This window comes from Coenobita brevimanus, chromosome 39, assembly GCF_032717465.1.
Source record: "Coenobita brevimanus isolate Jiangsu-jjx chromosome 39, ASM3271746v2, whole genome shotgun sequence".
Lineage (NCBI taxonomy): Eukaryota > Metazoa > Arthropoda > Malacostraca > Decapoda > Coenobitidae > Coenobita > Coenobita brevimanus.
Window position 1 is genome coordinate 7042219 of NC_136992.1, and position 14460 is coordinate 7056678.

Consider the following 14460-nt stretch of genomic DNA (forward strand, 5'->3'; position numbering starts at 1 on the left):
GTACCACTACTACTACTGTACTACTACTAATACTACTACTCCTGTTGCTGCAACTATACTAATATACCGTACCTCTAAACAAGGAGGACCATTCAGAGAGTGCATTACTCGCCTCCACCAACTAGCCTAACATGTGACTTTCCCCTGTGACTTTGACCTTTGATCAGTTGCTCTCATAATTGAATTACTTCATCTCTGCCTGACCCATAACACTTCAACAAATTTTGTCAAAATCAGGTAAAAACTGAGTTGACCTTGCCGTTTCACCTTGATATTTGACCTCTTCCTGTGATCATCTTGAATTAATTGTTCTCAAAATCGAATCCCTTTATCCTTGTCTTACCTTGAAGTCTCACACAGAGTTTCGTCTAAACCGGATGGAAACTGTTTTAGTGTACACTGCCGTGTTAACTTGAGAATTAACCTGCATTGTTAAAAAAAAAAAAAAAAAAAAAAACAAGTCATCCCCTTCGCTGACGCTCAACCATTATTCTAAGTCTGGTGCAAATAAAATGAAACTTCTTCTTCTTCCTCTTCTTCTTCTTCTTCTTCTTCTTCTTCTTCCTCTTCTTCCTCTTCTTCTTCTTCTTCTTCTTCTTCTTCCTCTTCTTCTTCTTCTTCTTCTTTTTTCAGACACACGGATTGAAATTTGATCCATTTCTGTGACCTTCATCTTTGGCTGATTATTTTCAAAACCGAAGACCTTCATTTTTACCTGTCGCCGCCCCGGAGGGGCTCGGGGACGGGTATTGTTTTCACTCGTTTTGTCTGTTTGCTTGTCTGTCTGTCTGTCTGTCTGCTTGTCTGTTAACTTTACGCGAAAACTACTGGTACGATTTTGACTAAAATTATGGGGATGATGGACCATAGCCTGCTGATCAACTGAATAAGTTTGGGGCCAAATTGGGCCAAGGCCTAGGCTGTAGGTAAAAAAAAAAAAAAAAAAGTTTTTTTCGCCATAACTCCTTTCAGATTCGTCATATCGACATGATACCAAAACCTAAAGGTGCATCTTTCAAACCTGCATCCTATAACATGCCTCATTACATCAGGGGAATCACCCCTCAGTCAGCGGTAGGGGGGTCAATGTCAGGTGGGTTGGGCGTAAAATTTCAAATCGGTATAAAATCGTCAATTTTCACCTTATTTGCTCCAAATTTGATACGTGACATCTTTGACTAGATATCCTGTTGTGTTTATAGGTCAGCACTAAAATGACTGCCGGAGACGGGTTTGCTGTGCCTTAGCTCCACTTCTTGTTTATTTTTTATTTTTTTTTTTTTTGCCTTACTGTCAGGTCTTCCCCGAGGCTTGGCCTAATCTGGATAAAAATTGTTGACTTTGCTGGCAAAAACTTTTCTTAGCATTGTGACTTTTGCCTTTGTCTCATTATTTGCAATAACAGATGGTTATCCCATCCACTAATTATGCCTAAAATCGGTTAAAAACTCACTTGAACGATCATTTTAAGTAGACAAACAGACAGCCAAACAGAGAGACGGAATGAAGCGTCGAGAAACAAAACCCTCACTCTCGTTTTGGGAGCGCGGGTGTAATAATGTAATTTAATACAACCAGGTGGCCACACTTCCAGGTTGTATTACAAATCTCCCTCAGCACCCTCCTTATCCCTCCAGATGAGGCTGGTGTCATGCAGGAGAGGGTAGGTTCAGTCTGCAGTGCACCGGGTTCACGTGCAGATGAATCTTTGGCCACAACAACAACACCTCCCCTTCACACCCACTTACTAGACTCCTGCCGATGTTGCAGTCATTCTCCGATAACGCCGTTCCCCTCAACCCGATCTGCACCACCCTCTCGCAGGCCAACAGGCCCTCGTCGTAGGCTCGCTTGAAGGGTGTCCCGTGGCCTATTCTGCTGCCTAACACCTCATCCTGTAAGTCCGGGTGAGCGTCCACGTGTATGAGGCCAACGGGACCGTACTTTTCCTGAAAGATAAATAAATAGAAGAAATGTAGTTAGGTGCATTAAGTTCGTCAATAATTTTCACACCACATTTCTGCCTATCTGTGCCATTTTCAATAGAACTCTTTTTGTCTCTGTTCACCCAGCGGTATCAACAGGGACCTCAGTGTAACGTTAGCTTTTGGAGATTGTATTCTAGGGAGAGATTGTGACTCAGAAAAATAAATGTCTCTCTTAACAGCCCTTATACCGTGGAAAGGTACTAGTTCTAAGCCTTCTTAGTCCTATCAATACAGTGACGTATATTTGTAGGTATTTTTCATGCTACCAGGATATCGTACTTTATTTAGAAAAGTTCCAAATTTCGAAGTCCAGTGTCAGAAAATGAAACTAGAATCGTAACCACAAGATCTTCTAAATGAAGCTAGAATTATCATGCTAAGCTTCACATCATGAAAACTGGATACTACGGTCAAACCTTTGAAAACGAAACCAGGATCGTAAGATGAAGCTGCTTATGACGAAACTAGAATCATAATGTCAAACTTCTGGTAATGAAACTAGCATCATTAATGTCAAACTTCTGGTAATAAAGCTAGAATGATCACGTCACACATCTGTAAATAAAAATCTAAAAGTCTGATAATGCACAAAGAATCGTCATCTCAAACTTTTAAAAACGAACCCGGAATAATCACTTCAAACATCTAAATATGAAACAAGAATCGTCACTTAAAAGTTCTGAAAATGAAACTAAAATCCCTACCTCGAACTAATGAAACAGAAACTAGAATCGTCATCACAAACTTCCGATAATGAAACAAGAATCGTCACCTCAGGCTTCTGAAAATGAAACTAAAATCAACACGTCAAACCTCCTACAAGAACCGTCACCTCAAACCTCTGATAACGAAACAAGGATATCAGCCCAAACTCCTGAAAATGAAGTAGAACCACCACATAATGAAACACGAATCGTCACCGCAGACTTCTGAAAATGAAAGTATAATCTTCAAGTCAAAAATCGGATAATATAACTAGAATCAGAGCCTCTTAAGGAGAAAAAGTGGCAGCAGAGTCTTAGTGTTGTATGGTTAAGCGTTAAAGTGGACTGCAAACCCAAAATATATTATTGTAATTTTCGGAGCACCTGCGTTTATTAGTTAAGGTCAGCCTGCATCCCACACTACTGAGTGCAGTTAGCAACGATATAAGATGACAAACACTTCCCATATTGCTCCCATATTACTCACTTGACGTTAAAAAATTGTCAGGAGAGAGAGAGAGAGAGAGAGAGAGAGAGAGAGAGAGAGAGAGAGAGAGAGAACATTCGAACATTCTACATAGCCCTGTGACCTTGACCTTATACCATTTGTTCTCAAAGTTGAGTTACTTCATTCTTCCCTGAACATTAGCCTTTCCACCAGTGTTGGTTCATATTTTATCAAAACTGTCTAACTTTTCATGTGACCTTGGTCTTTCAATCATTGCTATCAAAGTCGAATCTTTTTATCCTTGTCTTACCCTGAACCCATACAAACAATCTGGCTCAAATCGGGTAAAAACTGTTTCAGCTGACCTGACCACGTGACTATAATATTTGAGTTAGTGTTTTCAAAATCTTTAGATCAGCACATAAGCAAACTTTCAACATTTCCATTAACTCTGATCCAAATCAGATCATTTTTATTTATTTATTTTTTACTTTCACAGACGAGGGGCGAAATTTGACCTTGCTCTGTATCTTTAACCATCGACTAATTGCTCTCTAAACAATAGATCAGCTCCTTGACTGACCTTCAATCTTTCCATGAAGTTTTGTTAAAACTGGATCAAAATAGTTTGATGTGCTTTATGCACACATAGACGGACAAAAGAACAGAAGGATAGACACAGGCCGACCACAGCATAACACCGGCTCTTGCTTCGCGGGCAAGAATTATTTCTTCATGAGTCTTAACAGAAATGTAAAGAATACTATACTCTTCTCGCTGTAACCTGGCCTGAAGTTGCCATCTCTCCATCTTCATTGCTGAGTTTTTACAACATATTCACACTAAAATATGATGCCAGTCAGGAAGACGTGCTGCGGAAAGGATGAATAGGTGCAGGACTGTCTTTCTCTGCCACAGAACTACGTAAAATAAGCTGGAAAAGGACGAAAATGAAGGCCAAGTTAGTGTTAATGTAGGACAGTACCCGTGACCCCGTACCTGTAATGCCACAGAGAGAGAGAGAGAGAGAGAGAGAGAGAGCACAGGAAGGCCAGGTCAGGTTACTGCGGTGGTGTAAGTTGTGGGTAGGGGGTAACGATGTAAATACAAGCTGAGTGGAGACTGTGAGAGAGAAGCTGTGACTGGCATTACGGTGCACGGGGTGGGAAAATACACCGTTATACACTGGGCATCACTGTCGTCTTGGGATAATGATGAGAAGAGATGGTGGTGGAGGAGGAGGAGGAGGAGGAGGAGGAGGAGGAGAAGAAGAAGAAGAAGATCAACGTTTTCTCTTTTTATCTGTCTATCTATATATCTATTGCCAGACGCCCCAATCCCGTTTGGGGTGGCCACAAACAAATCGCCTCTTTTTATGCAGTATAAATTTGCGTATAAAGTTAATTCTGTCCACATCTTACTGACAGTTCTCACGTTGAATTGGCATCCGATCTGTCATCAGTCCACATTCGAGCCAGCAAGGGAAAGATTGTTTTTGTGCCGGAGTGTACTGTACAGTACCATTTGTATTGCACCCTCTATCCCCCTCCCCATCTCTCTCACCACTACCATCTTTGTCTGTCTGTTTCTCTGTCTGTCTGTCTGTCTGTCTGTCTGTCTCTCTCTCTCTCTCTCTCTCTCTCTCTCTCTCTCTCTCTCTCTCTCTCTCTCTCTCAGTTTAGTACATAATCATATAAAGTGGAATTTGTCACGCGATTAGATAACTGATTTTATCTCTGCTGATCCTAATGAGGTCGTCTGCAGTACCAGACTCACCGGATTATATAGATAGATATATATATATATATATATATATATATATATATATATATATATATATATATATATATATATATCAGCAGCAGCACCAGCCGTTGAGGTCCACTGCAGGACCGGCCTATCCCTACCGAAGCAGGGACGATACAGCCAATGTATCTCTACCAAGTGGCTTAGGCTGTCTGGTAGAGATTGTAGGTAGGGTGAAAAGAGCTTGTAAGTGTGATTGCAGTGGCTTTGGATGTGTGCGTAGTCTGTGAACCAAGTGTAATCGACCCGTCTTAAGCCTATTGGGTGCAAGCATACTAGTATGCTGCACTGGTTCAACCACAGCACCCCTTGTGTCCGCCAAAGTAGCAAGTGGCTTGATGAACGCTTCCCAAAGTTTTTACAACTCTGGCGGGAGGCGAACCCGTGCTCACCGGCGTGCGAAACGCACACTCTACCACTGTACCACAGAGGCTCCATATACTATATATATATATATATATATATATATATATATATATATATATATATATATATATATATATATATATATATATATATATGAGCCTCGTTGTTTGTTTGTTTATTTGTCTTTCAGTCATGTCCAAACCAAGGGCCGGAGACTCCCAGACACATATATATTCTGAATCAGGGTGACCCAAGGATGGTTTTAGGGGGGTCAAAATTTAGATCTGGGTTCTTTGAGGTCACAGGTAGTGTTCGCGTTTTTGGCCCGGGCAACGCAGGGTACCCCAGCAGCCCAATCTTTGGCATGGAGATTCACATGACCTCCAGTTCGGACATAGGCTGCATATGTAATTTGAGGTTGACCTCGGAGGCCATATGAGGTCACCGGTAGGAGGTCATTTGAGGTCACAAGGGCGCTCAAATACTGTGCGGTAGTCTGCAAAAGCTGAAATAGAAAGTCCTGGACCTCTTATAATCCCTGTTCAAAAGCATTAGAGGTTCATGGTCATTCTCGAGCAGAAAGATTGAACTAGAACTAATAGGATTAGAGTGTTCCCCTTATTTGGCCCGGCAACGCCGGGTACTCCTGTTAGTGAGAGAGAGAGAGAGAGAGAGAGAGAGAGAGAGAGAGAGAGAGAGACTACTTCTATTCTGGCTAATGATAACTGAGGAAGTGACATCTGGAATGAGAGCGACACGTGGGAGTGGATTTTGTACTGGCTTTGTGTGTGTGTGTGTGTGTGTGTGTGTGTGTGTGTGTGTGTGTGTGTGTGTGTGTGTGTGGTAGTACACTCAGGGTTACATACAGGAAATGACATCCCGGTTCCCACTTCAGTGTCAATCACAGACGAGTTTCAGGCCCAGAATCAGGACACACACAGATCAGGAGGCGATTGTGTTACCTCTGAACCTCCGTGGCGCTCAACATATTACACAATAGACGGTTTGGTTTCAACTGACGGAGCTGGACCACTCCCACATATGAATGCCAAGACAGTTTTGGATGAAAATTGATGAATCTTTTTATGGGGTAGGAATGAGTCTCCCTGGGTACTCATGATATATATCCTCTAATCTATATATCCTTCAACTAAGCTGAAAAGAGGTTACAGATCTCTGTAAGGTGAAAACAAGCAGACTGTAACTACTGATGCTTTTTTAGAGCTTTGACTAAGTATGTTGATAACTTTGATGGCATAACTCACCCCTCTGTATAATTAATTTTCCGTTTAGGTGATTAAACAAATATGTAAAAGGATGACTGTTGAAATTTACTAGATAATTTAAAGAAACATCAACCTGAGAGCGGAATGCAATCACTCATAATGGTTGTGTGTTGTTAATCATTTAATGAGTTGTTAAAAAACACAGTGCTCTTAGCGGCTTTGTTCTTACCTGACGTAAACATTTAACTCATTCAGCTTTTTGGTCATGTGTAGTCTCCTAAATAGCTCGATTTGATTAGTAACCAAGGAGACTCATTTCTGCCTCGAAACTAAGACAGTGAGTTTCTTGTAACCATAACTTAGTATTCAAGTTGTGCAAATTGCCCAGTTCCGTCCAGTGAAAAGAACTAACAGTGAATACGCCAGTTAACACAGTCCCAGAGAGAGAGAGAGAGAGAGAATCTAGACTCAGGAAAAGGGACAAAATATCCGTGAAGCCAACCCTGTGCCTGCAACTACTCCACCCTGCTCCTGGCCACACCCACCTTCATAGCCTGCAGTATGGGGTAGGAGATGGTGTGGTCGCCGCCCATGGTGAGGGGGATGCAGCCTGTCTTCACGATGTCACTGTACTGCCTCTTGATTTGACGGCAGGCTTCAGGCAGGCTGGCCAAGGGGACGACGAGGGCATTACAACATTGCAGATAAATTCTACTGTATCACTCAAAAAAATTAACCTCTCCATCTAGTTGTCAAAGCCCAGGCTGACACTACTACTCCTACACATCTTCTATACACAGCTTATCATCTTGGGGTCTGTGCCTCCTTATTTCCCTCACCTACCACGTAACAGGACCCTGTTTCGATACTAGCGAGCACTGTCCGCCACAGGAAGGCGAATGCTGATTTGTGGTCAGTGGGTCTGCCCAGCCATACTGATCGGGATGGAGCAAAAAAAAAAAAAAAAAAAATTACTCTTATTTTAATTCTATTCTTGCTGTATGGTGGCAATGGCCTTTGTTGCTGTGCTGCCAAAATCTTTATAGCAATCAGTCAGAGTCTCTTCTAGGTGTAGGGGCCGAGGTTAGGCTACTATAGTTCAATACACATAAGGGCAGATGATCAGCCTACTTCCTTTGGTGGCAGTATATGGTCGAAAAACTTGCAATTACCTCTTGGGGATGGAACCAGTTAAGAAGCGTCACTCCGACTGGGGCGTTCTAATCACTAGATCACCAAGTAGAAGGATATTTCTACATGACGCCATCTCTGACATCACTAATTTCACTTTGGACACTGGCTCATTCCCTGGACACTTTAAAAATATATTTACGTGGCATAAGTTTTGACATCACTAATTTCACTTACATCAGCCTTGACATAGGACCATGGTGCCGGAGAGGGACTCCTTCATGTGCTGGCACTGATATAACCAGGAGCTGAGCTTCCTCGAAACAAGGATGGTGAACTGCATTCAGAAAAGCTTGGTGTTGCAACTACTACTACTACTACAGCAACAACAACTACCATTACTACTACCTTGGCATTATAGCCACGATGTTATGCTGGATACCAAAACACTCTGTGCTTTTTATAGCGCCCCTTTTACTCTAACCTGGGTGGTGATAGTTGGTGATCATCATCTATTCACTTCATATAGTGCTGCCTACTTCTTCCTTCATGTCTTTCATTCTGTTTCTGTGTCTGCCCTCCTCTCTTCCTGCTTCTCCCTTCCCTTCCTGTCGCATTTTACTACTCTTCTTTCAAGTGGCTCTACACTACAGTGATAAGTCTTGTGTTTTCCTGCAACACAGGAAACCATTTACAACGCTGGGTAGTAACCATATAACCGGATAACTGGGTGATGTGGAGCCTGCTGTGATTCCTCTGCTAACTGGGTGGAGAGACGCAGATGTGACATCCATCCCGGAACTAAATCCGCACACTTTTCCCTATGCCTGTGTTGTGGGGCGCTGTCAGCCGCAACTGAACATCGCCTTACAGTGTGGGACGACCCTGCATGGGAGGTTGCTTGCCTGCGGCCGACGGGTTTGCTCGACCAGACAGATCGGGGTTGACCAATAACACAACGAGTATAACATAACCTAAAATTGTCATCACTCCATGATGAACGCTAAGTTGTAAAATTAGATTAAGACTAAAATACAGTGATATTCATGAAAAAGTGCTGTAGAAAGGACGCTGAGCCGTAATTACGAGCGAGAGGGCACAGCGCAGCAATGTTTACTCCAAGGTCCATGTTCAATTGTTCAGTTGAGAAATGAGCGGCCAGACACGACCCGGCCCGACCGGGATGGTTTTCAGAGGTTAATAACTTTTCTATTATGTGAGATAGAGAAGAGATTCATTCAGCAGATAGTAGTTACATTAAAAAATATATATTTTAGCTATATATTTACTCGTGACACCAAAGAAACCCACTGGAAGCCCATCTTTCCAAGGAAAGGTACCGAGGTCTTCAGTTGACATGCTTCAGTACGAAATCAGATTAAAGCATTATGAAAGTGACATATGCAAGGTATGAATTGTTATTCACTTTCATAACGGGAGCGCGCGCGCGCGTGTGTGCGTGCGTGTGTGTGTGTGTGTGTGTGTGTGTGTGTGTGTGTGTGTGTGTGTGTGTGTGTGTGTGTGTGTGTGTGTGTGTGTGTGTGTGTGTGTGTGAGAGAGAGAGAGAGAGAGAGAAAGAGAGAGAGAGAAATTAGCCTAAATATTATAGCTCGGCTATTCTTCTGTTATTGCTCAACTACCTCACGAGAATTGTTGAGCGTTTACACCAAGTTGAAGTTATGATGACAGGCGTATGCACAAACGCTCGCTTTCTCGCCACGCGTTCACAAAGCGCACTTTAATGGTATTGTCAATTTCTGCCACTGACCTTCCTGAAACAGTATGCAAAAGGACGAAAATTTTGCCAAGTTAAAATGAAAAGAGTATAGTATCACCTTCAAGTATATACCCTAATGCAGCACTAAAGGTTAAGAGAAAGTGATCGTTAATCCAGATAGTGTGCCTTCATCCTTTCTCAGCTGATTTTTTTTTCCTTTTTTAAATATGAATATCCTTAACACTTTTCAGTTGACGGAATGGTATGGTCTGACTGGAGGATAAAACTGACTAGTAACTAAGGAGGCTCAATCCCAATTCATAATTACGGCATCAAATGTCACTCAACCACGACTTAGTATTCATGTCACGGGAGTGGTTCAGTTTCTTCAGATGAAAACAAACCGACCACAGTTTATCTCCCAGCTGAATACAGTTGCCTGAATAAAATGAACAAGTACGCTTATGGCAACAGGAAAGAATAATATGCTCTAAAAACATACGGTTTATAAAATATTTTTTATTAAAGACATTAATAGCTAGTTTCTGTCCTAGTTGGGAAAGTGGGTCTTGATGATGATGATGATGATGATGACGATGACGATGACGATGACGATGGCAGTTTACCCTTTTGCTCGCTAGGACATCATTCATGCAAATATTATCGTGTAGTTTTAGACTGTATGAAGAACCAATGTGCATCCGTATCAACAAATTAATAATACCCTGAGAGCCTGGAGCTTTGAGAATATTCCTGACCTCTCTCTGATGGTGAACTGCAACATTTCATTTTGAGTGTATTATCATCAGAGTTAACATTTATGTTTGTCAGTTTTTTTAGTTTATTACTACACTCGTGCTCACCATACGAGAGCGGTGTCCTTAGTTGTTCAGTGTGTGTGTGAGTATTGTCGTCGACGGGCAGTACTCAAAGATTAGGAAACATTGAAGGATCTTGAAGACTTGCACAAGTCGTATGTTTTGGTCCCAGTAGACAAAGCACATAATAATATAGCAATCATCTGTAAAGTATATTACATAAAAACACTTTTACAAGAATTGGGCATGATCGATCAAGTCTCCGAAACATATACAGTACAACAGTTAGTAGTAAAGAGAATACCATAGTTGAAAAGCAGTCATCATACTCATCTAGTCACGGAATCGAAGTAAATGATGACAACAAAAAATTACCATACATACATAGTATAGTAAAAATGCATAAAAACCCTGTAAAATTCAGATTCATAATTTCCTCCGGAGTATGTGCAACAAAATCACTGGCAAAGAAACTATCACACATTTATACACTGATTTACAAGCAGCACAAAAGATATTTTTATAAACTAAATTTATACACAGGAATCAACCGTATATGGATATGTGATAACTCAGAAATGTGCAGAAAGGATATTGCTTCCATCAACCACAAAAGAAATGCAAGAAATGTATCAACATATGATTTTTCAACGTTATACACGAAGATCGAACACGAGGATATAAAAAAGAAGTTGGAATGGACAGTGCAAGTTGCTTTTAAAGGAACGCGAAGGATACTGGGTAAATAAAAGAGATGGCAAAAACTTGACGTTCTCAGAGGATCAGATAATAGATATGACAAATTACCTGGTAGAAAACTCCTTTTTTATTTGTGGAAATATGGTTTTCAAACACTGCATTGGAATACCCATGGGGACAGACCCAGCCCCATTCACGGCAAATCTATACTTATACAGTTATGAATTCAAGTGGCTGGAACAAATGTCAAAAGTTCAATATTCATTGGCGAAGAAATTTAACAAAACTAGACGATTCCTTGATGATCTAATATCCTTAAGCAATGATGGAGAAATGAATGCAAGGACAAAAAATATATATCCGGAAGCACTAGTATTAAATAAAGAAAACACCGACCACTGCCAAGCAAGCTTTTTGGAAATTAATATCAAAAGAGAAAAAGTTATATCAACAAAACTCTATGATAAAAGAGATGATTATAATTTTGAAATTGTATCCATCCATCCATCCATTGCCAGACGCCACGTATCCCAAACGGGGCGGCCAAGGGCTTAGAGTTACTTGTTTTACAGGGAGGGGCACTAATCCTCCACCAACCCCACTTGACACGTAGGGATGCCCAAATTTGTCGGGAAACATACCTAGAGTTCCAGCGTGCGGTGTATACATGCCTCAGTTGCTGCGGGTCGCAAAGGCAAGTGCAAATTTTGAAAACTTTACTGCAAGGGTTCTACAGATCAACATGAAAATTCCTCAGTGAAGGATTTTTCAAAACAGAATTACGTAAGACATTAAAGAAAACGTATCACCGTCACTATAACTCCTTCAAACACCTGAAAGGAGATATAGTCTTACAATAGAAATATTTGATTCTGCTACGGATACAATAGTATTCCAGGGCCGTCGACGGGCAGAGAGTGCTCACGGGATCCCCCCTGGCTCTGTAGCAGATTAAGACTAACAGCCAAAACCAATTATACCTACCAGTCTGGACTCAACTGGATGCTACTCAATCGACCATAACAACAACAAACTATTCCTCTCAGTTACAACGACAAGTTACCCCTACCAATTGAGACACAACTGGATGCGACTTAATCAACGATGACAACAACAAACCATTACTACCAAACTGAACTCCACTGGAAATGGCATATTTGTCCTATCTTTTCATGTGTGTGTGTGTGTGTGTGTGTGTGTGTGTGTGTGTGTGTGTGTGTGTGTGTGTTGAGAACGATAGGTCAGAGGTAAAGATCACATGGCAAAGATAACCTGAATAGCTTTCTTCTGATTCAAGCCAAACTTTGTGGAAGGGTTCAGGGATTGGCATGGGTAATGGGGTTCAGTTTTGAAAATGTCCAATCAAAGATCAACGTCACAGCGAAAGGGCAAATGTCAAGGCTGCAGGGCAAGGTGGCAAGGTAAATTCAAACAGTTATGACCCAATTTGGACAAAACTTCTTGAAAGAGCTAAAGATAGGACAAGAATGAAGTATTTCGATTTTCAGAGCAATGAGTCAAAGGTCAAGGTCACAGGGCAAAGTTTACAGTTCAGCCTTTTGACAAAATGATGGGCGTTGCACTCTGACTACTCGGTTTTGTTTGTTCGTTTATTTACTAACAGCGATATATGGTGATGAATTTCTTTGCCATTATTAATGGTACAAATTTGTACAACTGTATTCTGTTTTTTTACACTCTTTATATATTTATATATTCATTCATTTTGTATATATGTACAAAGGAAACTGTTCTGTTTACTCTAATTTGGCATAAATTTTACATATTCCTATATTAATCAGTGGCATATAATAGCAGACTAACGTTAGAATATGATGCTGGTAACGAAAAAGTTATGAAGGATGTGGGACCGTAGTTTTATCTTACTCTGCCACTGAACTACGTGAAATATACTGTAAATGCACAAAAACCTAGACCAAGTTAAGGCAGTAGTTGTAGTAGTAGTAGTGGCAGTAGTAGTTGTAGTAGTAGTAGTAGCAGTTGTAGCCCCAGGTTCATCTGAATGTGAACCCAGTGGACTGCAGGCTGAGGGTGTTTCTCTCCTGCTTCTGAAGGACAGAAAGGGAGCAGGGGTACGTTTGTATAATCAAGCATCTCCACCGTCTGGTTATATCAATGCCACCATGTCAAGGCATGCCTCATCGCACCCAAAGTTACAGTCGAAGTATATAGTATAAATAACATCCCCATAAAGTAGGAGGTACAAACGTTGGGTCTGTGTACTCACTCATACATGGTGACAAAGACGTCGCCAATATCGGCCACGTTGAGGGACAGGAAAGGGTTGACGCCGGTGCCCTGGTTGAACGGTCTCATGGGGGACTCGGAGCGCAGGTGGCGGGGTCCGTACCTGGCCCCGCTTCGATTGCTCGTGCCTGTGTCCAAAGGTATGCCCACGAAACACGCGTCCAGCCCTGGTACAGATAAACAGATAGAGATGAATAGATAGATTAACAGAAAGAGACAAAACTAATAGTGATAGGTTGAAGGTGGAGGGTTTGCAGAGGGGAACTGGAGTGGAGGAGGGATAAACGGAGGGAAGGAGAGAAAAAAAGAGGAGGGGGAGAGACTTTATGGAGGGACAAGGGACAGGAAAGTAAAAGAGAAAGAGGGACGAAGAGAGAGAACGAAATAAAGAGAGGGAGTGGAAGAATAAACTAAGGAGGGAGAGAGGGAGTGAGGGAACAAACCTGGTACAGCTTCGTTTGCTGGTGCCTGTGTTTGGAAGTATGGCCAAAAAACACACGTCCAGACTTGGTGGAACATGGGGTAAAATGGGTCCATGGTAAAAATGGGTCCATGGAGAAATATTCCCAAATGTAAACTATATTCTTGAGTCAGAATAGGTCCATGGTGTATATAGGTTCACAAGGGAAAATAGGCCCGTGGGGGGAAAAAGGTCCATGAGAAAAATTTGACATTGCAGAAACAGATTCCTGAAGGAAAGTAGGAGGGTGGGGAGATGGCCCCCGGTTGGTGTAGCTGGAGACGGGCTAATGTGCTAGTTTCTTTTAAATGTTACCAAGAGAATGTCACCAAGAAAGAGTTACCAGGGCAAAATGGTGCCAGAGAAACCGCTCTTGGGGCACCACCGTCTCTCCCTGTCTTACCTTCAGTGTCCTTCTGCATTGGCAGCCTCATGAAGGACGCGATGCCCCCAGGTCTTGGCATCATGGTGGCGGTGACAGGCTGGTTGAGGTGACGTCCCCCACCAGTCCGCCCTTGTCCCCCTCCAGTCCCTTCTACTCCCCTTCCAGTCCCCTCTTCTCCCCCTCCAGTCCCTTCCTGTCGCAGTTCTGACGTGTGTAGTCTCCGACACTGGCCTCTTCTCCCCTGCGCCTCTCCAGGGCATCTTTCTCCAGTCAGATTTCTTGCCCCTGTGTTTGTCTTTATGAACTCTCCTGTCTCGCTCGACAAGCAGCGTTGAGAGACGCTTCGCACTGCTCGGAACATCACGGCTGAAAAAAAAGAGGAAAAAAATCTCTCTCTCTCTCTCTCTCTCTCTCTCTCTCTCTATATATATATATATATATATA

The 14460-nt window shown here is 42.0% G+C and overlaps 1 protein-coding gene across 1 annotated transcript in view; it reads right to left on the reverse strand.

Moving 5' to 3' along the window:
- The window catches only part of LOC145396744 (agmatinase, mitochondrial-like), a 38205-nt gene extending 24110 nt beyond the window's left edge, over positions 1 to 14095 (reverse strand). The window contains exons 1-4 of the mRNA XM_080270030.1: positions 14035 to 14095; positions 13152 to 13338; positions 7084 to 7204; positions 1749 to 1949 (exon numbers count right to left, since the gene is read on the reverse strand). Of these exons, the coding sequence (XP_080126156.1) occupies positions 1749 to 1949; positions 7084 to 7204; positions 13152 to 13338; positions 14035 to 14095 (570 nt within the window). The remainder of the gene's footprint in view (positions 1 to 1748; positions 1950 to 7083; positions 7205 to 13151; positions 13339 to 14034) is intronic.
- Positions 14096 to 14460: the final 365 nt, after the last annotated feature.